The sequence below is a fragment of the Notamacropus eugenii genome, chromosome 2, assembly GCF_028372415.1.
Source record: "Notamacropus eugenii isolate mMacEug1 chromosome 2, mMacEug1.pri_v2, whole genome shotgun sequence".
Lineage (NCBI taxonomy): Eukaryota > Metazoa > Chordata > Mammalia > Diprotodontia > Macropodidae > Notamacropus > Notamacropus eugenii.
Window position 1 is genome coordinate 88,422,261 of NC_092873.1, and position 23,122 is coordinate 88,445,382.

The window sequence follows — 23,122 nt, forward strand, 5'->3', positions numbered from 1 at the left end:
CAGATGTCAGCTGCTTCAGACCCTGTTTAACTTTTAGGGTCAGGTCATGTATGGGTTCCACAATTCAAGTGGGTGGTACTATTCTTTTGAGATGTAACAGGTGGATTCCAAGCATTTGACTGCAGTGGGGGGTGATGAGTGAACTTCAAAGGGGCCTGTCCATCATGGCTATAAAGAAGTGTTTTCCATTTGACGTTTCCAAAAGATTACTGAGTTGGGTCAGGGGTTGTCTCCTTTAGAATTTCTAAAGAATGGGACTGAGAGACAAGTTGGTAAGTCTCTAATATTTTCTGAGCCAATCCAATACAGTATTGTGGAGGGCTGTAATGCTTTGGCTGTAATGCTTCCTACCTATGGGTACAGTGGCATTGGGCATCCTGTTACTGTCTCAGATGGACTGATCTGGGAATCTAATGGTCTAGAACTAAGGATTAGCAGGGCTAAAGAAAAGAATGACTTTAGACTAGCTCTTCAGAGAATTTAAGAAGGGAGGTTTTAAGTATCCCATTATTTTTTTTTCAGCCATTCCTGATGATTAGGGGTGAGGAGCACAATGGAGGTACTGAGCAATTGATCAGGATGAAAGCAGCTTAGCTAATGGAGTTCCTGTGAAATGGTTTCATCTATCACTAAGTATTTACTTACTTAGGAAGCCTCCCCCAAACCCCCCGAATGATTTTTCCTAAAAGGATTTTTGCTACCTCAGAGGATGTGGCAGTATAACAGGGGAACACTTCCACCCACCGGGAAACATACAGACCATAACCAAAACATATTTCTGAATAAGGACAGGTAGCAATGGGTTGAAGTAATCTGTCAGTTTTCAAAGGGCTCATCGGAGAGAAGAAACTGCCCATGACCAGGCTTCAGAGATTAGGACACATTGTGCTTGAGGCACATCTCATAGAGAGTGGCTACCACCCTGTGAAAACTCCGACCCATAGTCCCATAGTCTTATGAAGTTTACAGGCCTCCTTTTGAAGCTTTTCCCATTTTTTCAACTTTATTTATTTATCTGCTTTCAATATTCAATAATCACTTCCATAAGTTTAAAATTTTCTCTCACCTCTTTCCCCAAGATGGCATGCAATCTTAAATGGGCTGTACATATACATTGTTATAAAATACATTTTCACATTAGACATGTCACATAGAAGATTTAAAATGAATGGAGGAAAACATGAATACAACTAAACGAAAACAAACATAACAACAGAGAAAATAGTCTGCTTCATTCTGCATTGCAACTCCATGGTTCTTTTTCTGGATATGGATGGCATTTTACTTCATGCTTTGGAAATAATTTAGGTCCTTGCCTTGCTGTGGAGGACTAAGTCTATCAAAAGCAGTCCTCACACACTATAGCTGTTACTGTGTATAATGTTCTCCTGGTTCTACCCACTACACTCTGCATCAGTTCATATAAGTCTACTCAGGTATTTCTGAAGTTTGACTGTTCATCATTTCTTATAACACAGTAGTATCCCATTACATTCATATACAACAACTTCCTCAGCCATTCCCCAATTTATGGGCATTCCCTTGATTTCCAGTTCTTCACCATCACAAAAGGAGCTGCTGTAGATATCTTTGTACACATGGGTCTTTTTTTCATTTTTTATAATCTCTTTAGGATACAACCCTAAAAACGGTATTGCTAGCTCAAATAGTACGAACATTTGTATAACCTTAATTTCTCTGTAGAATAGTTGGATCAGCTCACAGCCCCACAAACAATGAATTAGTGTTCTAACTCTCTCACATCTTCTCCAATATTTATCATTTTACCTCTGTGTCATGTTAGTCAGTCTGAGAGGTATGATGTGGTACCTCAGAGATGTTTTAATTTGCATTTCTCTAGTCAATAGTGATTTAGAGCATTTTTGTATGACTATAGATAGCTTTAATTTCATCCTCTGGAAACGAAAATATTTAATGGTGAGCTATGATTTTGAATTGGATATTGATCCATAGAGAGCTTGAAGCCTAGGATAACTTCTCTGTGGACCCACATGTGGATGAAGATATCCCAGGTGCTACATTTCTAAGCTTGTCTGAATTGGTGTTTTTGAATTGTGTAGCATCATACATAACTTATCGAAATTATTTTCTCTTTTAAATATGTGTGATATTGTTTTATATATACACATATGTGCTATATGTGTGAATTATGCAAGTATGCTATGTGTGCATATACATGTGCTTTTTAACTATGGCTTGGAACAATGGGAAGAGCAACATATTTGAACACAGAAGACCTGTGTTCAAATCCTAACTTTGCCATTTACTTCCTGTATGACCTTAGATAAACTGTTTCACCTATCTGGATCTCAATTTTCCTCATATGTAAAATGTGGGGGTTGGAGTAGACGGTTTTTAATGTCCCTTAATATTAACTCTATGGCTCTATGAACTACACTACATGTTTATGTACTTAAGTGATTGAATTTGTTATTATAACTGGGCTTTGAACCAAGTCTGAGGAGTGTTGCATGTTGTTTCGCATACAGAAAGACATGCCTCAGAATTTGTGGAAAGAATCCTGGGAATATGGAATGGATTTCTTGTTTTAAGAACAGAGTTGATATGACCACTAATTGGGAAAATTTCAATATCTTCAGGCATATAAGGGAAGCCATTTCCTCAAGATTTTCTTTATTTCCAGCTATGTCCATAGAGACTTTGGAAAGAAAATTTCCCTTTAGATGAGATAGGGACATCTCTATTAGTAGAACTTAGATTTTATCTCACTCCAGGATAAAGAGGTCATTCACTCTTTTGTGTTTTCTGATATATTCTGATCTGTATAGTTTCTCCAGTTTGTATTTGCTATTTGTTTAGAGAAATGAGTTTATGCTATTGTATATTTATGATGGCATTTTGTTTAACCAATGTTTTGTGGAAAGGAGCCAAGCTAACAAATATAAGTACAAACATTTACTTCACTGGCTAGCAACTAGAGAATCATCTTTTGTTCTGTACTTACTGGACTCCTTGATCAATAATATTTTATATTTGCCATGGTACCCACCTGCAAGAAAAATTTAGTAAACCAATATGGGCATATTTTTCTTTCATGAACACATACTATGTTATACTATGTGTGTCTGTGATTTAAAGTAAAATTGTGACTATATCTTCTCAGATAGTGGAAGGTTGTTAAGAAATATACTTCACTTCCCACATGGGATACATTCCATTTGGAGTCAACCTTTACATTCTTCCCCAATTGACCCTCTGTTGTATATGCCACAGTGGCTTTTCAAATCTCCTCTACACAAAACATTTATACCACCACCAAGATGTCTCAGGAGAAGAAAGTGAGATTGGTTATCTTGCAAAGCTCCCCCTCACCCAAAACAAAGTCAAGTACAAGTCATGGTCCTCTTTGAAAACAAAAGATAAACACAACCTGTGAGTAGATCAAGCTGCCTAAATGGGGACGCAGCTAGCTGAGTAACTTCTTCCCTTCCCTTCTCTTCTTTCCTTATTCACTGAATGGGCATTATCTCAACTTTAAGTGAGTACCTGAAAAAGCCTTAGCCTAAAAGACCAAGGTCTCCCATTGCTTCCTGGGCCATCTCCAGTCATCCTAATGAATATCTGGTCACTGGATCCAGATGGTTGAGAAGGAGAAAGTGAGGCTGGTAACCTTGCAGAGCCCTCCCTCCCTCAAAACAAAGCCAAGTGAAAGTCATGTCATCATTTATCTGATGGCATGGTCCTCCTTGAAAATAAAGAATGAATACAACAGCCACCACCATTCTTTCTCAATAGAGGATCTCAGGTCACTTCCTACTTCACTGAACAAGCTGAGGTTATTCATTGTGAGCTCCATCTCCTCCCCAGTTCAGCACTTCAAATAACTTCAGTATTGTGTGGGACTAAAATCATTATCCAAATAATTGCCAGAGTCTGAGTCAGTAGCCAGAAAAGGTTTTTGTTCTTTCTCATAAGAACAACCCTTGTCACTCAAGCAGCAGCAGTCAGGGTATGTGCTCACTGGGCAGTGAGAAGCAGATTTTCATAGCCCTAGCACAAGTCCCCTACACCTCCCCTCCTTATCCGTTTCCTCATCGGCTGAGTGCTCAGGACATACCATCTCACCACGACAGATACTTTCCAATGGAAACAATTATGACCATATTTAGCGGCGAAAAGCATACATGTACCAGGAAGCAGGAAAGGTCACCACCCAGGCTGACATGGATTTTGGCAAACGGAAACTTACCAGGGGCTACTAAGACTTAAGATAGCATGTAGAAACTTAACAAAAGGGGAAAGTCCTTCTAGTCTTCAACTGAGGAAACTACACTATAGGCCGTCTCCCACAAGCATCATCCTTTTTTCTCTCCTGGTTTGCTCCATTCTTAGAACAAGAGGTAGCCTGTTTCCTTGACAATTCTAATTCTTTCATTTGTGCCTTTGATCCTGGAAAGCTTGATGAGTCAATCATTCCTGTGCCCTCCCTAACTGTCAGTCTCTCTTCATCTACTGTTTTACTGTATCACATGTCCTTTCAAAATCTTCATTTGACCTTACCCTCAAATTACAGTCCTGTTTCTCACTCCACCCAAACCCTTTTTCACTTGAATTCACGGGAAAAAGTTGTCTAAATTAATGGCCTTCATTTTCTCTCCTCTTTCATTTCTCATCCCTTTGAAATATTTTGTAATATTACTCTCTTTAAGTACTGTCTTTATTGCTAAATAGAATATCATTTTCTCAGTCATCATCTTTCTTGACCTTTCTGCGTCATGTGACACTTCTGACCACTCCATCCTTTGGGATGTTTTTTCTTCACTGAATTTTCATTGCAGTTTTTTTTATTCCTTGGTCATAATTGTCTTCCAACCTGTGGAATTGACCCCTTTCAGTCTCCTTTGTAAGTTCATCACCCATATCCCAAAGTCTTTGCATAAGCCTATCCTAAGGGCTTGATCCATGGCCATCTCCTTATACTTTTTTGGTCTCAGCGGCTTCAATGAAATAATTTATGTGACTCCCATATCTACAAATCCAGCTGTCCTATGCTCCAGTCATGCATCTCTAGTTACCTACTTTATATCTCTACTTGGTTGCCCTATAGGCATCTCAAATTCAACATAGCCAGAACAAAACACATTATCTTTCCTTCTGAACCTTCTTCCTTAAGGAACTCATGGTCTAACTGGGTAGAAAGCAAGTAAATACATAGTAACAACTTATGTATAGCTAACATAGAAAATTATAAGAGGAAAAGGACCAGAATTAAAAGGAATTGGGAAAAGTTTGCTGTAGAAGATAGGATTATAGTAAGCATGTAAAAGAAGTTAAGAAAACCAGTAAGTGGGGATGAAGAGGAAGAGCATACCAAGCATGGAGGACAACCAGTGAAAATGACTGGAGCTAAAAGATGTAGTGTCTTGTTTCAAGCAATAGCAAGGATACCATTATTACTGGTTTGAAGAAGCAGAACAAAAAATGTGTTGTGAAGTAAGGTGTAAGAAGACTGGAAATAAAGGAAGTGGCTAGCTTATGCAGAGCTTTAAATGCTAATAGAATATATTGCTTTTTATCCTGTAGGCAGAGAAGTCATTGGAATTTATTTAATGGGGATAGGGACTTGATATGACTGGACCTTTGCTTTAGAAAAATGACGTTGGTGGTTTGGCATGACGTGATGAGAGCCTGCACTGAGATTATAACAATATCGGATCTTAGAAAGGGTAGGGTATTTGAAAGATGTTTAAAGATTGAAATTAACAATCCATGGCAAGAAACTGGATATGGAGGGTGAGAGATAATGAGGATTCAAGAATGACACCTAGATTGTGAGTCTGACAGACTGAGAGATTCATGTTGCCCACTATAGTAATAGAGAACATAGAAGGGAGAGGTAGAATTTAGAGGGAAATATGAGTTCAGTTTTGGGCATTTTGTGTTTAAGATGTCTACTAGACAGTCAGTTTGAAAAGTCTGAAAAACACCTGGAGATTTGAGATTGGAGGTAAAATTAATTTGTGATCAGTAATATCTAAGCTTGCCTTTAATTTTGTCATTTCTATGATAGTTATCATATTCTATCATATTTTCCTTCTTTAATCGTACAGGCCTAAGGTACAGAAAGATATAGCTACCTTCCAACAAAACAAGTCAGGCTTTAGACACCCTGAGGACAGGGAGTAGAGAGAATAACTGTTTGCTTCTGGCATAAATTAATGGACTGCTAATCTCTTCTCAATCCTTCAATGGTCCAGTAGGGAACTGCACCTCTATCACCAGAACATCAGGAGGAGAGGGAGGGATTGACTATCATCCCTACTTCCTCCAGCAGCACTCATAGTCCTATTATCACCCCACCTACTCACCTTTGAAACCCTTTGCCCTCCTACCTCTAATCACTCTCAACCCAATATGACTCAGTCCTAGTTCTCCCTAGTTCCCATTTTTCAGTGCCCTCCTTTTCTGCTGTCTCCTCTAGAATCTGGTGTTATTCATTTCTATTTTTTCCCAAATAACAACCTTTGTCTCTCCCATTGCTTGTCAAAAAGGAAAAAACTCTTAGATGTCTTCTTCTCACACTCACTTCTTCTTCTGGCCCTCCTTCAAACTTAGCTCTTAATAAACATCATCAACTGACACTCTCTTAAAGACTGATTACTCTTCTCTTATAGCTCTTAATACTCAAGGCCTTTGCAAATGCCACTCTTAAATTCACCCTGTGAATTTGAATTCATCACTCAATAACCTTCTCTCCTTTAAAGTTCACTCAACCATGCCCAGATTCTTGGTGCTTCCATCTTTGGCCCATTAAAGCCCTATCCCTCCTTCTCAATAAAATCAGTTCCTAGTTCATAGTCTTTCCCATCCTAGCCCCTGTCTATAATTCTCAAGCTCCTGTACTACAATAACTTCTGTTATCTGTCTAATGCAGTCTCACACAGGATGTCACCTCAGGATGAGGCCCCGACCATGGTAAATTTGGCCCAATATACTACTCTGCCATTTGCTATTATAGTGGCCCTCTTAGGGCCAGACACTGCTTCTGTCCTGCAGACAAATGGCAAAATGATTTATTGACTGGCATGTCCACACACATGATTATGCAGAATTCTGGATAGAAGCCACTAAAGAAAATAGACTTTTGGAGGGGATAACCCTTATGCAAAGTTCCATTATCTCCACAGATACAGCAACTATTGTACAGAAGCCCAGTCTTGGGAGTGGGAAGGGGACACAGAACAAGATTTACCTTTAATACTAAAGACCCTGAACCAAATTCCATATAAAAAGTTCCCTCCTTCCCCTATGGATTCAGTCTTCAAGCTATTGATGCACCAGGTGGTGATAAAGGCCATTCTGTGACAGGAGCTGAGTGTGGGTCCCCTGCTCCACCAACTTCCCCTGCTTCAGCACTAGGATGTGGTCAGCAGCCTGTACCGTATGCAGGCGATGTGCAATCACCAACACTGTCCGATTCCCCTGCAGCATACACTTCTGAAGCTGGGGAGTGATGAGATAATGGGTATTAGAGATTCAACTACAGCAAGCTCCATGCCTACCCCAGCACTGCTTCTTGTACATAAGCTGATGAAGGAAATGTGGCACAGCAGTGGCTAGGATGAGGTGTGAAAGGAAGAAGAAGGGATGGAACCACAGAGACCAGTCGGTAATGCCAGTCTCTGATACCATTCAGAAGACTCCTCTGCTCTATCATCTGGGAAGTAGAATAATTAGAGGAAATACATACCAAATTTCCTCATTATCCCTTCCATTCCCAGTGTGAGTGCTCATCCCAAATCCTGGAGAGACCTGGACCAGGCATGTTTTCCTTCTTGTTCCTTGCCTCACAAACCCTTAGTCAGCTATGTTTACCCCTACCACCACTGCTATATATGACTCAGGCTCTATCCTCATCTGCCTGTAGAGTTCTGTCTCTTTCATAGCACCTTGCCCTTACCGCTTGCTCACACTCCATATCCAGAGCACTGGTGGCCTCATCCAGGATGAGGACACGAGGATTCCGCACCAGGGCCCGAGCGATGGCCAGGCACTGCTTCTGTCCTGCAGACAACTGGCTCCCCTTCTCCCCAACAACTGAAGAAACAGAAAACATATCCTTCCTCACAGACAAGGCCCTGTGAATACTCCATATACAGGAAACACTGTTCTCCATCCACTCTTACCCTCGACCATTTCCCCTAAGATCAGATTAAGATTCATGAGGGAGGGTGCCCAATGGTATCAACCAGGGAGAAGTGGCATCACTCCCATATTTCACACAAATGACCACCTCCCAGGTAAAAAGATTGGAGTAGCTGGTCCAAAATACTTTTTAAAATATTGATGAGGAGATCCAAGGTAGAAAGAAAGAAAGGGAACATTGCCAAATTTAGAGTTAATGTACTCAATGGCCTCTGATGAGCACATCGGGGGATGGGCAAGTTCTCTTTAGAATGTCATGAAGAAACTCATTGTCAAAGTCTTGCAGATTGATGAGGTACCTGTATCCAGTCCACATTCCATGTTGGCAATGAATCCATCAGCATGGGCTGCCTGGGCAGCTGCCTTCACCTCGTCATCCCCACAGTTTTCCACTCCATAAGCAATGTTGTCCCTCACTGACCCTGAGAACAGCACAGGCTCCTGCCCAACCACAGACACCTATATGAGAAAAAGAGGCAGGGTGAGCTAATGCAGTACAGGCATCCAAAGGACTTTCCCCTTCTCTACATGTCTTCAAAAGGAAAAAAAAATACTCTTTTCCCCAGGCTGGCTCCATAACTACTTCCCTTCTTCCAATGCTTCTCTGCTTAACTTCATGTCCCTCTCCTCTTTGTCACCTGTGAGTGCAAGTACTTGTGCTGGTACTGGAACAAGGGCTCCCCATCCAACAGCAGACAACCTTCTGTGGGCTGATACAGATTTTGTAGCAATGTGGCCACTGAGCTTTTCCCAGCTCCATTGGGGCCTACTAGGGCTGTCACCTTCCCAGGGTGCAGAGTGAATGTCACTCCCTGGAAGAGTAGGGGTATGGTAGAAGAAGGAAAGGAAGAGTCACAGAGAGAACAATATTATTCCTACCTCCTTTCCCTTTTTCCTCTTCCCATAAAGATCATCTATAGCCCTTCCCTTCCTCCCCCAATTATTTAGTAAATGGTATGACAAAAGGCTGAAACTTAGCCCCATTATCCCTTTCTAGATGTTATAAAGCTGAGGACTATGGGGCTGAATGCTTGGGTTCCCAAAGGACAAGGTCCCAATCTCAGATACCTTGAGAACAAATTTTTTTGGATTGGTAGGATAAGCAAAAGAGACATCTTGGAATTCTACAAGGCCCTGCAAGTTAGAAGGAGCAAGAATTCCAGGGGGCCTCATCTGTGGCTCACAGTCCAGGTACTGGAACACCTTCTCTGCAGCTCCAACTTTGCTCACTGTGTCTCCACAGAGATGTAACAGATTCTGAGAAAATGTGAAAGGAACAAGTCAAGATATCAGAATCTAGTGTCCTAAACACTCACCATGTCTTTCTTCTCCACAACTGTGGAATCAGGTTTCTATAAAATGAAACTCTCAACTCCTAGTACTATGAACAACTAGAAGCAAATTCTGAAATGGATAAAAGCATAGAGATAAAGACAAAGCAAAAACCATTTTTCTTTACCTTCACACATCTCCCAACATCCTTCTGATAAAGTAGGAAGGAGAGGAGGCCTCCTGTGGTGAGCTTTCCAGCCAGCATCTGCCTTAGCCCACAATTCAATATCAATATCTGCATCCCTAGTTCAAGTCCCTAAAACAGAAACAGGAAGCAGGATGATGATAGCCTATGTCACTTCCCCAAAGGGGCCTATCTTCTGTCCTCTTCATTGTAGGCAACATTGGTTGTCCAATAACTACCTGTGATGATTCTGAAAGAGGGCATGCAAGCACTGAGACTAGCAGGGGGAGTGTCAAATATAAAAGATCAGTCTGAAAGCTGCATTACCTGGGGATGCATTTACTCCTCTCGTGTCCCTTTGACCATGTCCCACTCTAGACTCACCTGCCTGAACAGCAGATACACTCCATATTCTATGTCCTGGCTCCACCGTAGCTTCCGTCTATGCTCCAGGGCCTCCTTATAGAGCTGGGCCTCATCCTCCTCTGCCCCAAAACTCCTCACAGTTATCAAGCTTCCCACTGCCTCTTGTACTACCTGCCTTGCCTTTGCCACTGTATCTTGTATCCTACGGAGTATTACCTGAGGAAAAGGTATCAGAGGGTAGGTGAGCAAGGACAGAGATTAAGAGAAATACAGTGTCCCATCTCCCATGCTGGAGCTATCATTCCTACCTCAGGTTCCAGCTCTCTCCTCAGTTATGCTTTAGTCTTTTCCCCCAAGGATACTCCTAGAGCCCATCCCACCAGCACCAATCCATACCTCCCCCCAAGCCCTGATCCTGTCCACGTATACCTGATGTCGGGCATTAAAGACCTTCTCAACAGCCATTAAGAGGGGTATCTCAAACAGGGAGAGAAGGGTGAGCCAAGGTGAGAGGTTGAGCATAAAGATATATTGTCCTATGACCTTCATCAAGTTCTGGATGAAATTATTGGCATTGCCAGGGAGCCAGCGACTCATCAGAATAGTGTCAGAGTTCAAGCATGAGTTTAACTCCCCTGGGAAGAAAAGGAGAAAGGATTATGCTATATTAGGATGCAAGGGTGAAGAATCCACAGCCTCATGGCCACATGTGGCCCTCTAAGTGCAGCCCTTTGACTGAAGCCAAACCACGGAACAAATCCCTTTAATAAAAGTATTTGATCTGTAAAATTTGGACTCAGTCAAATGGTTTCACCCAAGGACATACAAGGCCACATGTGACCTCAACGCTGCACGTTCTCCACCCCTGGCTAAGCAGAACAGCTGAGGTAACACATCATCAGTATCATCAAAAACTCCGACCTGCCTCTATGTCCCTGCCTCCTTTCCCCTAGTACGGAGAGAGAGATGGGATCTCCATAACCCACTCTGATAGAAACTTAGCTATGCAATGATGGAAGAAGGAAGGAGTAAAGACATGGAACAGTCCCTGAGGGATCACGATGGCCTAAGGGAGCCAAAGGTCTAGGCTTTGTATACCACCTGTCTTGGTCTTCTGGAAGAAGCTAAGGTCTTGGCGCAGCAGCGAGGAAAAGAGCAGACGTCGAATGCGAAGGTTGATTCGGGAGAGGACAATGGTGAAGAGGCCTCCTCGACAGCCTGCAAAGAATAAACTGTGGGGATGAGAAAGACAGAGACATTAGTAAGCATACAGGTGGGAAAGAGAGAGAAGAAAATCAACAGAAGAAGAGGGATTAAGGTGACAGAAAGACAGAGAGAGTCCACAGGAGAGGGAAACAGAAACTTCAGGAGCGTAAGGAGGATGCTAATTCAAATGCACAAGCTTTTATTGAGAACCTGCTCGGTATGCAGTTGTGTACTATAGGATGCTATGATTATAAGAGAAGGAAAATGTATGGGTTACAAGATAACTCCATCAGAAAGTAACGAAGACTCTGTCACCCTCACCTTATTTGACTCTAAATTTTCTAGATTCCTACTCTCTGTCTAGAACTCCCTGAGTTCTAGACTTAGCTTGGTCACTGCAAACATGCCTCTAGGGATCCCTCTTAATCTCGACAGAAAAAATCAATTTTTCTCTTAGTTTACTCAGGACAGGATTGGAAATTTTCACAGCAATTCACTAAGACTCTAAGAGATAAAGAATCTAAAAATCTATTTAAAAATAAAAAATGTACCTAGAAAAATTGGAGAAAATAAAATAAATTTATGTAAATCAGCATTTTTATATAGTAACAATAGAGTCCAACAGTAAGAGAAAGAGTAATTTCATTTGAAATAATTGAAGAATGCATAAAATCTCTGGGAGACTTACCAAGATTCACATGAGAACAATGTAATGGAAACAATATACTACTTTTTACAAAAACAAACTGACTAAAGTAATTGGAAAATATTAGTTCCTCACAAATAGGATGAGTTTGTGTAATAAAATGGCAATTTTAAGTAAATTTAATTAATTAATTAAGTTAATTTACTTATTCAGTGCCAAGCCAATGAAACTAATAAAGTATTATTTCATAGAACTAAAAAAATAGTAACAAAATTCATACAAAGGTTAAAAAAGGTCAAGAATCTCATAGGAAAGAATGAAGAAAAAAATGAGAAGCCAAAAGGGCTTAACCATACCAGATTTCAAATTATAATATATACGAACAATTCTTAAAACAAGTTGGTACTGTGTAAAAAAATAAAGAGATTGATTAATGGAGCAAATTAGGTATACAACATAAAGAAACAAATTAAGTTAGCAGTCTAATGTTCAGTGAACTCAAACTCCCCTGCTCCTGAGAAAGGGATTCACTATTTTATTTTTTTTTATTTTTGCAACTTCTGGAAAGTAAGACAACAGAAGGGCAGAAATTATAAATAATACACACTTTATGACAAGATAAGCCCCAAATTAATAAGAGGTCTAGATATAAAAGGTCACATCTTGAAAACAAATTGGATTGACTGTACCAACAACAACAAAAAAAAAACAGAAATCATATGATTCTGCATCTCAATAGATGCAGAAAAAACTTTTGAAAAAAATATAAACACCCATTCTTATTAAAAACACTAGAAAGCATATGAATAAATGGAGCATTCCCTTACATAAACAGGATAAAAGTATCTGTCGGAAACATTCAGCAAGAATTATCTATGATAGGAATAAAAGCTGGAAGCCTTTGCAATAAGATTAGGGATAAAGCAAGGATGCCATTATCACCATTATTATACAATATTTTACTAGAAATGTTAGCTGTATCAAAAAGAGAAGAAAAAGAAATTGAAGGAATTAGAATAGGCAGTGAGGAAATAAAACTATCACTCTTTGAAGATGATATGATGGTATACCAAGAAAATCCTAAAGAACCAACTTAAAAAATAATTGAAATAATTAACAACTTTAACAAAGTTGCAGGACCTAAAAGAGACCTACAGAAATTATCAGTATTTCTATATATTATGAACAAAGCTGCAAGAGATGGAAAGGAAAATTCCATTTAAAATAAAGCTAGATTATATAAAATATTTGAGAGTCTACCTGCCAAGACAAACCCAGGAAATATATGAACACAATTGCAAAACCTTTGCACACAATTGAAGTCTGAGCTAAGCAACTGTAAAAATACTAATTGTTCGTGGGTAGGCTTGGCCAATATAATAAAAATGACAGTTCTACCTAAATTAATTTATTTATTCAGTGCCATACCAATCAGACTACAAAAAATATTTTATAGAGCTAGAAGAAATAATAATAAAATTCATTTGGGAAAACAAAAGGTTAAGAATATCAGTAAAATTAATGAAAAAATATGAAGGAAAGTAGCCTAACCATATTAAATCTCAAAACTCAAATTATTGTATTACAAAACAATAATCATCAAAACAGCTTGATACTGGTGAAGAAATATAGTGGTGGATCAGTGGATTAGACGCATAATATACAACAGTAGATGACCACAGCAACCTAGTGTTAGATAATCCCAAAGACTAAGCCTTTGGGGGAAAGGAACTCAGTATATGACAAAAACTACTGGGAAAATTGGAAAAAATTTTGGCAGAAACCAGCTTTAGACCAGCATCTCACAATATAAACCTCTATAAAATCAAAATTGGAACACAATTTAGATATAAAGGATGATACTATAAACAATTAGGGGAGTATAGAATAATTTACCTGTCAGATCTATGGTTAAGGGACAAAGGAAGAAGACCAAACAAGAGACAGAGAATATTACAGGATGTGAGATGATTAAATGTCACCGTATTAAACTGTAGCATTTTTACACAACCAGTAGCCAAGATTTATAGAAAAGCAGAAAGCTAGGAAAAAGTTTTCACAGCAAGATCTCTGATAAAGGTCTCATTCCATACATACATATGTATCCATATACATACACACACATGTGTGTATGTATCCATATACATACACACACATGTGTGGGTATACAGATATACACACGTGTATACAAACACACACACATATATATATATAAACACATATACAGAGAGAGAATTGAGTCAAATTTATAAGAATGCAAGTCATTCACCAATTGATAAATGGTAATAGGATATGATCAGGCAGTTTACAGACAAAGAAATAAAAAATATCTGTAGTCCTATGAAAAATGTTCTAAATCAGTAGAAATGCGAATGAAAACAACTCTAAAGTGCCACTTCATACCTATCAGATGGGCTAACATGACAGAAAAGGGAAATGATGAATGTTGGTAGAGATGCAGGAAAATTGGGACACTAATGCACTGTTGGTTGAGTTGCGAATTGATCCAACTATTCTAGAGAACAATTTGGAATTTCACCCAAAGGACTATAAAACTGTGCATATCCACTGATTCAGAAATGCCACTATTAGGTCCATATCCCAAAGAGGTTTTTTTAAAAAAGGTAAGGGACCTGTTTGTAGAAAAAAATATTTGTAGCAGCTCTTTTTGTGGCAGCAAAGAATAGGAAATTGAAGGGATATCCATCAACTGAGGAATGGCTGAAAAAGTTGTGATATATAATTATAATGGAATGCTATTGTGCTATAAGAAATGATAAGTAGGATGATTTCAGAAAAACCTGGAAAGATTTATATGAACTGATGGAAAGTGAAGTGAGTAGAGCCAGGAGAATGTTGTACAGAGTGATAGTAATACTGCATGATGATCAATGCTGAATTTCAAAGATATTCTCACCAATACAATGATCCAAGACTATTCCAAAGAACTCATGGTTAAAAATGCTATCTACCTCCAGAGAAAGAATTGATAGAGTCTGAATGCAGATCTAAGCATATTATTTTTCACTTTTTTCTTTTTTGGTTTAGGTTTTCTTTTACAATAAGACTAATATATAAATATGTATTGCTTGATTACACATGTATAGCCAATATTAAATTACTTATCACTTCAGGGATGGAGGAGGTAAAGGAGAGAAGGAGACAATTAAGACCTCAAAATTAAAAAAAAAACAAATGTCAAAAATTGATTTTACATGCAATTGGGGAAAATATTTTTAAAAGGAACAAGAAAAATCAAATCAAGAAATATGGAAAAAATCACCAGGTTTTATGGATAGAAGCAAAGTTCATAACGAAAAAAGGAAAACATCAGAAGGTAAAATGGATAACTTTGAATGCACAAAATTTAAATAATTTTGTGTAAAACAATCCAATTAAGCTAAGAACAAAAAGGAAACAATTAAGTAGTAAAAGTGTCTTTCATAAAGGTCTTCATTTCCAAGATACATATATAGGGAACAGATTCAAATTTGTAAGATTTAAAAGGCATTCTTCAATTAATAAATGATCCAAGGATATGTAGAAGTATTTCTCAAGAGAAAAAAATCCAGTCTTTTAAGTCACATGAAAAAATGCTCTGAATTACCATTACTTTTAAAAAATGCAAATTAAAACAACTCTGTAAACAACCTTAAACGTATCAGATTGAAAAAGATGTCAAGAAAAAGAGAAAATAGTAAATGTTGGATGCTTTGTGGGAAACAGGTACACTGATGTACTATTCAAGGACCTGTGAATGAGTATAACCATTTTAAAAAGGAATTTGGAATTATACACAAAAAGTAAGTAAACAGTGCATGGTGACCTTTGATCCAGGCCACAGCACATTAAGCTTATATCCAAAAGAGATCAAAGAAATAAGAAAAGATTCTAAACATAGAAAAAATGTTTACAAAAGCTCTTTTATTTTTTTTACTTTTTTTGATATGTAATTTTTATTTATTTTTTATTTATTTATTCATTTATTTATTTAACTTTTAACATTCATTTCAACAAAATTCTGGGTTCCAAATTTTCTCCCCTTTTGTCCCCTTCCCCCACCCCCAAACACCAAGCATTCTAATTGCCCCTATGACCAATCTGCTCTCTCTTCTATCATCCCTCTCTGCCCTTGTCTCCATCTTCTCTTTTGTCCTGTAGGGCCAAATAACTTTCTATACCCCTTTACCTGTATTTCTTATTTCAGTGGCAAGAACAGTACTCGACAGTTGTTCCTAAAACTTTGAGTTCCAACTTCTTTTCCACCCTCCCTCCCCACCCCTTCCCTTTGGAAGGCAAGCAATTCAATATAAGCCAAATCTGTGTAGTTTTGCAAATGACTTCCATAATGGTCGTGTTGTATAGGACTAACTATATTTCCCTCCATCCTATCCTGCCCCCCATTACTTCTATTCTCTCTTTGATCCTGTCCCTCCCCATGAGTGTCGACCTCGAATTGCACTCTCCTCCCCATGCCCTCCCTTCTATCATCCCCCCTACCCTGCTTGTCCCCTTATCCCCCACTTTCCTATATTGTAAGATAGGTTTTCATACCAAAATGAGTCTGCATTTTATTCCTTCCTTTACAAAAGCTCTTTTAGTGGTGGCAAAATGAAACAAAACAAAACAGAAACTACAAGGATACTCATTAATTAGGGAATGACTGAACAAATTGTGGCATACAAATGTGATGAAATACTATTGTGCTGTAAGAAATGAGGAAATGGACAACTTCAAGAAGACATGGAAAGATACATGAACTAATACTGAGTGAGGCAAACAGATTCAGAACAGTTTATACCATAAAATCAATGGTATAAAAATAAACAATTTTGAGGACTTTTATAAACTGAGGAAGAATAAAATATGCAAAACAAGAAAAACACTTTATGTACAAATGCCATAAAAACAAACAACTTTAAAAGTTATAAGAAATGTATTTAACACAATGACTATCCACGATCCAAAGAACCAAGAATGAAGTACATTGTCCACTTACTGATAGAAAGGTGCTGGATTTCATGGGCAAAACAAAGTATTTTTTTTAGCACAACCAATGATGGGATTTGTTTTGCTTGACTATGTATATTTGTAAAACTAATTTTGTTTTTCTTTACTTTTTTTCCAATATGGTGAGGGAGGAGGAGATTACTGCTTATTAAAAAAAATAACTTAAAAACACAGAAAGAGATGAGTTGGTGGAGCGAAGTTCCTTTCTACCAATTCTGATTCAAATCCAGGAACAAGTTGGCCACCAGATACACCTAACAAGGCATATAACATCCTCCACCCCAGTATTTCCTTTACCTCAACACTTCTTAGTGTAAACCACTCCCAAAGTTCCCTTTTCCAGAAGGTAGGGACTACTCAGGGTTTTAGACTATTTTATGACTGAAGGATAACTCCCACATTATGCTAGAGTAGACATACTTCCATAGAATATCATAACACACATGCAATCTACACATAAGCTACATGTAATCGTGGACAACTCCCAACCAAACAGTCTTCCATCTCTCTTCTGAAAGGTAATTATAGCCATTCTCACGCAAGGGAGGCTTTTCACATTTCACAAAATAGTGAAGGAAAAATGCAAATCAGAAAAATTAGTGGAACATATAATAAATGAAACTGAAATTCTGAGAAGAGATACATTAGTGTACTCCAAGGTAATAAAGACTAATTCCATGAAGAAAGTTTGTCTCAAGGTGGCTAGTATTTAGATGGACTTAGAGAAGGGGGGGAAACATCAAAAACAAATGTGGGAATATGGAGGGACTGGTGAAGTGAGGAGAAACATAGAATGTCTAGGGGATATTAAAGCCTAAATAGAATAAAGAGTTGACATTGAGGAGAAATAGGAGATAAGAATACATATATTGAATGACACCACACTATGGGATTAACTTTAACCCTGTGAATCATAGGAGCCACTGATAGTAATGATGTGATAAAAATAATGGCTTGGGAAAGGTGATTCTCAACATGGTATACAGGAGCAATTAAAGGAGACGGCTATCAATATCAAGAAAATAATTAGGAGATTTGAAGAAATCCAGGAATAAGATGATGATGGCCTATACTAGGAAATTGGTAGTGCAGAAAGAAAGAAAATATGGAAATGAGAGTCATTCTAAAGAAAGAAATGAGAGAACCCAGTTGTTGTTTGGAGTGGGAGGAGAAGAAAAAGGATTGAAGAATGAACTGAGGTTCTGAGACACTACTCACTACTATAGGAATCATAGTGGAAGAAAAAGAAGAAAAAGAAAAAGATGTGATATAGAAGGCCTGAGGAGACATGTAATGGGTCATGCAATAAAGATGGATCCGTCTAGCTGGTACTAAAGAAAATGAGACTAGAATACAGGCTCCAATATCAGGACTGGAAATATAACTTTAGGAATTATCAAATTAAGATAACTGTAAAATCATGAATATGATTCATCTCCAGAAAGTACAGAGTGGGGAAAATTGGAGTCTTGTAGACTAGATTGAACTTTGAGGAATGGTCAGTGAACAAACTCATAAGCATAACAGAGTATTCAGAAAGGTAAGAAAAAATATGGGGTTATTGCAATTGCAGAAACTAAGAATGGAGAGAATGTCAAGAGAGGGAGATTCAACATTAAATGTTACAGAAAGATTAAATATCAGAATTTAGAGGAGTGGTCTTGGATTTGGCAACAATAAAGTCACTGAAGTTCTTTGAGAACAGTGTTTCAGCTGACTGAGACAAGGGAGATAACAGGGAGATAAGGAAGACAAGGAAATGGAGGCAATGGGAGTAAATCATTCTGGATTTCAATAAATCAACAATAATTTATCAGACACCTACTATGTTCCTGGGACTGTGCTAGGTGCTGAGGATACAAAGGAAAATAAATCCTACAAATCCCCAGCATATTGGCAATAAAAGGTCAATAACTAGAAGGGGTAATAGGAAAGTTTCTTTCAAGATAAGACTTAGACATGTCTGTAAATGGAGAAGGTGGGCAGGAACCTATTGTTGTCCAATCTATGAGCTCCAGAGTGAATTGGGTTTAAGGCTTGGTCTTTAAGAAAGAAATCCAGCCAATAAACCCCAAGTTAATGAGGCAGCTTTTAGCCATCAAAATGTACCTTCCTTCGGGCAAAGCACCTTCTGGGAAGGGGAGAGGAGAGGACAAGACAGGACAGAACTACTCATAGGCTGTGTTTGTCTTCATTCTAAAAGTGGACCATGTCATCAGGGAGATGACGACATGACTTGGAGTTGACTTTGATTTGAGTGAGTGAGGGCTGTGCAAGGTCCCCAGTCTCACTTTCTCCTCCAGAGCCACCTGGTTCCAGGGGCCAGATATATTTTCAGAATGAATGGAGATGGCCAAGAGTGCAATGGTAGACCTTGGTCCTTGGACAACTCTCTAGCTGAGAGTGGATGTAAATAGTAACTGTTTCTCCTTTGGCAAGCAATTCTAAGGGTCTTCCCCTACCAGTTTTTTTTTTCATTAAAGGGGACATCACTTGACTCACTTCTTAAAGATGTCTGTTCACTGAATGGCTGCTACCTCATTCAAGGTGAGAACCTAAAAGACCTTAGCTTAACAGGGACAGGGTCCCCCATTGCATCCTGGGCCATCTCCAGTTGTCCTCATGAATACAGACTCAGATGTAGTAGGGAATAACAATGGAAATACTTGAAGAAGGTAGCAGAAAAGGTCCCTGAGAAGCTGTAATGGTAATGTAAATGGGAAAATCTTTCCCATTCAGTATTAGGCCCATGTGACCTGTTTAGATCACATGGAAGTCTAAATCACATGTGATGGGAGGGCTTGCTGAATCGGTAGAATAGGAAGTGTCAGTCTAATCAGTCTAGTCAGAGCTGGGAAGAACACAGGCAAGCAGGCACAGCTTAGGCTCGGGAGTGTTTGTTTCTTTGTGGGAAGGTCCCACTTTGCCCCTTGTAGTGATAACCTGTATTGACTTCTTGGTTACTATGACAGATTTTGCTTTCTGGTTCTGGGACGTGGCTTTCTGGTATCTAAATAAATGTTTTTCTTCTGCCTTCTAAATAGACAGTCTATTAGATTTTGCAGTTGAGAATTATGCTGGCATATTCATAGTTACCACTAGTGCTGTGAATATTGCCTTGGTGATACAGGAGTGTAGGCTGAAATGACATCAAGATGAAGAGAAAATGTGTCCCTCAAAATGTATGTTCTTCATTTACAGGAGCTTCATTTGCACTTGTGTACATTTGAATTTGTGCTATGCACACAGGCAATGCTTAATACATATTCTCGAATTAGTGAATGATTTAATGACTGAATGCACCCCAGTGAGAGGCTAGGATCTATATTCCCTCTGTCCCTAATGAGAGTTGTTGCTTCCTGAGGCTGAGTCCATGTCTCCTGTCTCAGAGTAGGAGCAACCAAAGAATAGGAACCATGCTTCTCTTTCTATATCCTCAGGTCTATCTTATAAGTAGGAAGTTCTCTACCCTGGGGGAGGGCAGGACTCTGAATTTGGAGGCAGCTGGCCAATGAGTATCACAAAGGGTTTTGGGTGATGAGAAGTACCCTCAGAGGATAACTGAATGTTAGAATGTTTATCAACCCTTCTCATTTCACTGAAGGGGAAACTGAGACCCAGAGATATAAAATAACTATCTCATAATCAAACAGATAGCAAATGGGAGAGCCCTAAAGGAGATGGATATGGTTTCCTTACCTCACCTCCCTGCCAAGTCACTGACCTTGCAAAGGAGAAGAAGCACATGAAGAAGATGGCAGTGACAAAGGCATCAGGGTGAAAGTCCTGTCCCAGGATGTCAATCACTCGACCAGTGTAGTATGGGATGAACATCTCACCTGGGGTGGGGGCATGAGCAGCATAGGTTGGAGGCAATGTCAAGGATCCCTTTCTATACCCACTTAGATTCATGGTCTCCTCTCCCACCTTGTCCATTTACCTGTGACTGCAATAGCCAAGAAGATGAAAGCAGCAACAAGGAATGGGAAGTCAGGCCAGGACAGTCTCAGTAGCCTCCACATCATGGCTTTGTTTTTCTGGCCTTGCTCCTTCTCCTTTGCTAAGAGAAGGGGTTCTGATGGGCTCAGCACCTTCCACACAGCCCAACCAAGTACTGCTTCTACATAAGTCACCAGCAGCCAGGTCCATGGGGCTGAGGCTAGGAGAGCAGGTGGGGCACTCAAAGCCCCTGGAACCAGGGTCCTCAGGGACAGGAACAGGGGAGTGCTCAGGCACAAGGTAAGCAGTAATTCCCCCACCTCCTCAAGCCCCCCCAATAAACTTAGAACTCCCCACAGAACCCCCATCCGAAAGGCCCCCTCCAGCCAGAGCCCAGAGGGCCCTGGAACGAATAGGGTGAATTCCAATTTCTGCAACAACCACAGCAAAGTCAGATCAGTCAGGAGGATGGGAGCCCAGGGCTTCAGGACAAGGAACTGCATTTTGGGGCCTACAAAAGAAGAAGGGGAGATTGTGAGAGGCAGCACCTCCAACTAAGTCCCACATTCTCCTTTTCTCTGGTCACCTCCCTCCTTACTAGAAGCTCTCCCGCCCCCAGGTTGCTCAGCAGGTTGTCAAGCATAGCTTGATTAATTAACTCAAAGGAGTTTGAGCTATTAGGGGCCATAGGGCCCATTTAGTCCAATACCTTTTTCCACATGTCAGGAAACAGGCTCAGAGAAATCAAGGGAATAGCCCAAGGTGAGACAGGGAGTAAATGCAGGGCAGGGGTTGAGATGTGACACCCCCTCCCCTTCCGAGTTCGGAGATCTTTCCATTTACCTTCACTGCCTTTCCCTTAAGCCTCAGGAGTTGGAGTAGTTTCAGACGTGTTCTCACCTTTCCTCTCTTAGGAAGAGGCAAAGAGGCAGATAATTCCTCTAATATTTGGTGACAATAGCGGGGAGGAGGGGGAGCTAAAGGAAATGAGGGGCAGGAGCCTTTCTTTATAAAACCTCAGAACTCCACCTCTTCTCCCGCTGCGTCCTCATGGCTTGCTCTCCCTCGTCCCCGGAGTCTGTGACTGTCCAGCTGAAGAGGGGTTTGGCGGTGTCGGATCAGAAGGGATCAAGGCTAAAGCCCCAGGCGTTTTTGCATGGCTCCTCAGCAAGGACTTACCTATCGGCGGCAGCAACGCTTGAGCGGGAAGACTCTCGCTGAGTGCTGCAGGATCTGAGCTGCAGCTCTGCTGGGCTCCTTCTCCAATTTTAGACGCCCAGTCTCTCTTTCCCCTTACGTGCAAGCTTCAACGCCCTAGAAAGACTCTGACAGTTTAAATTTAGCTCCACTGCTCCTGATCCCCATGGGTCAGGGATCCCTATACTGAGTTCTCTTTACAACGGACGCTGGAAATTCCTAAGTCAAGGGTTCCAAAATGTCATAATTTAAAAAAGAAACTATTCGTTTCTTGGCCTCCTGCCCTGCATGTCACCCCCGCAAGGGCGTTGTATGACATCAACCTTGAGGTATTGAGTTTAAAATGAACTAAAGTAAATTGGGCTTGGAGAATTATGTAAATCAAGACTAGGGATCAAGTCAAGCTCAGAGATCTGAACAAAGGCTCACCGCCACCACCCACTCACCTTACATGAAGAAACTCGTTCGAAATTTGTTCAGTGTTCAGCTGGGGTTTTTTAAGTACTGTTTTTTTTTTTAGCAGTTTTGCTCATTGAATGCTCAATTCATTGATCTGTTCTGTCCTTTGTTGAAACTGTTAAAATGATATTTTTTCCTCTATGGATTGCTGTGTATGCATTCCAAAAAAAGAAAAAGAAAAAAGAAAGAAATCTGTATGTTGTTTCATTGTTTAGGACAGTTAAGAGGCATGATGTATAAAATACTGGGCCTGGAATCAGGAAGACTCGTCTCCTGGAGTTCAAATCTGGCCTCAGACAGTACTATTAGTGTGACTGGGCAAGTCACTTAACCCTGTTTATCTCAGTTTCTTCATCTGTAAAATGAGCTGGAAAAGGAAATGGCAAACCACACCAGTATATTTGTCAAGATAACCCCAAATGGCGTCATGAACACTCAAAAGTCACTGAACAATTCCTCCTTATTTTCTTTGAAGAAATTATATATTGAATCTGTGATGTGTTTTTTGGCCCACAAATTCTTCTGAAATCATTTATTTAGTGTCCAATTAATCTTCAATAGCAACACACACACACACACACACACACACACACACACACACACACACACACACACACCTTAAGCCCTAGGAACTAAAACAGTGTTTATCTATTGGG

The 23,122-nt window shown here is 39.7% G+C and overlaps 1 protein-coding gene across 1 annotated transcript; it reads right to left on the minus strand.

Annotated features, from left to right (window-relative positions):
* Positions 1 to 981: 981 nt before the first annotated feature.
* On the minus strand, positions 982 to 22,296 carry LOC140525910 (antigen peptide transporter 2-like). Its single transcript, XM_072641683.1, has 12 exons — positions 21,990 to 22,296; positions 20,812 to 21,321; positions 20,596 to 20,710; positions 11,111 to 11,241; positions 10,439 to 10,644; positions 10,028 to 10,225; positions 9,647 to 9,775; positions 9,256 to 9,444; positions 8,826 to 8,999; positions 8,487 to 8,646; positions 7,943 to 8,079; positions 982 to 7,485 (listed from the first exon to the last, which is right to left on the minus strand). Exons 2-12 carry the CDS (start codon positions 21,311 to 21,313, stop codon positions 7,309 to 7,311), a joined length of 2,118 nt encoding a protein of 705 aa, XP_072497784.1. The 5' UTR covers positions 21,314 to 21,321; positions 21,990 to 22,296; the 3' UTR covers positions 982 to 7,308.
* Between the last annotated feature and the right edge of the window lie 826 nt (positions 22,297 to 23,122).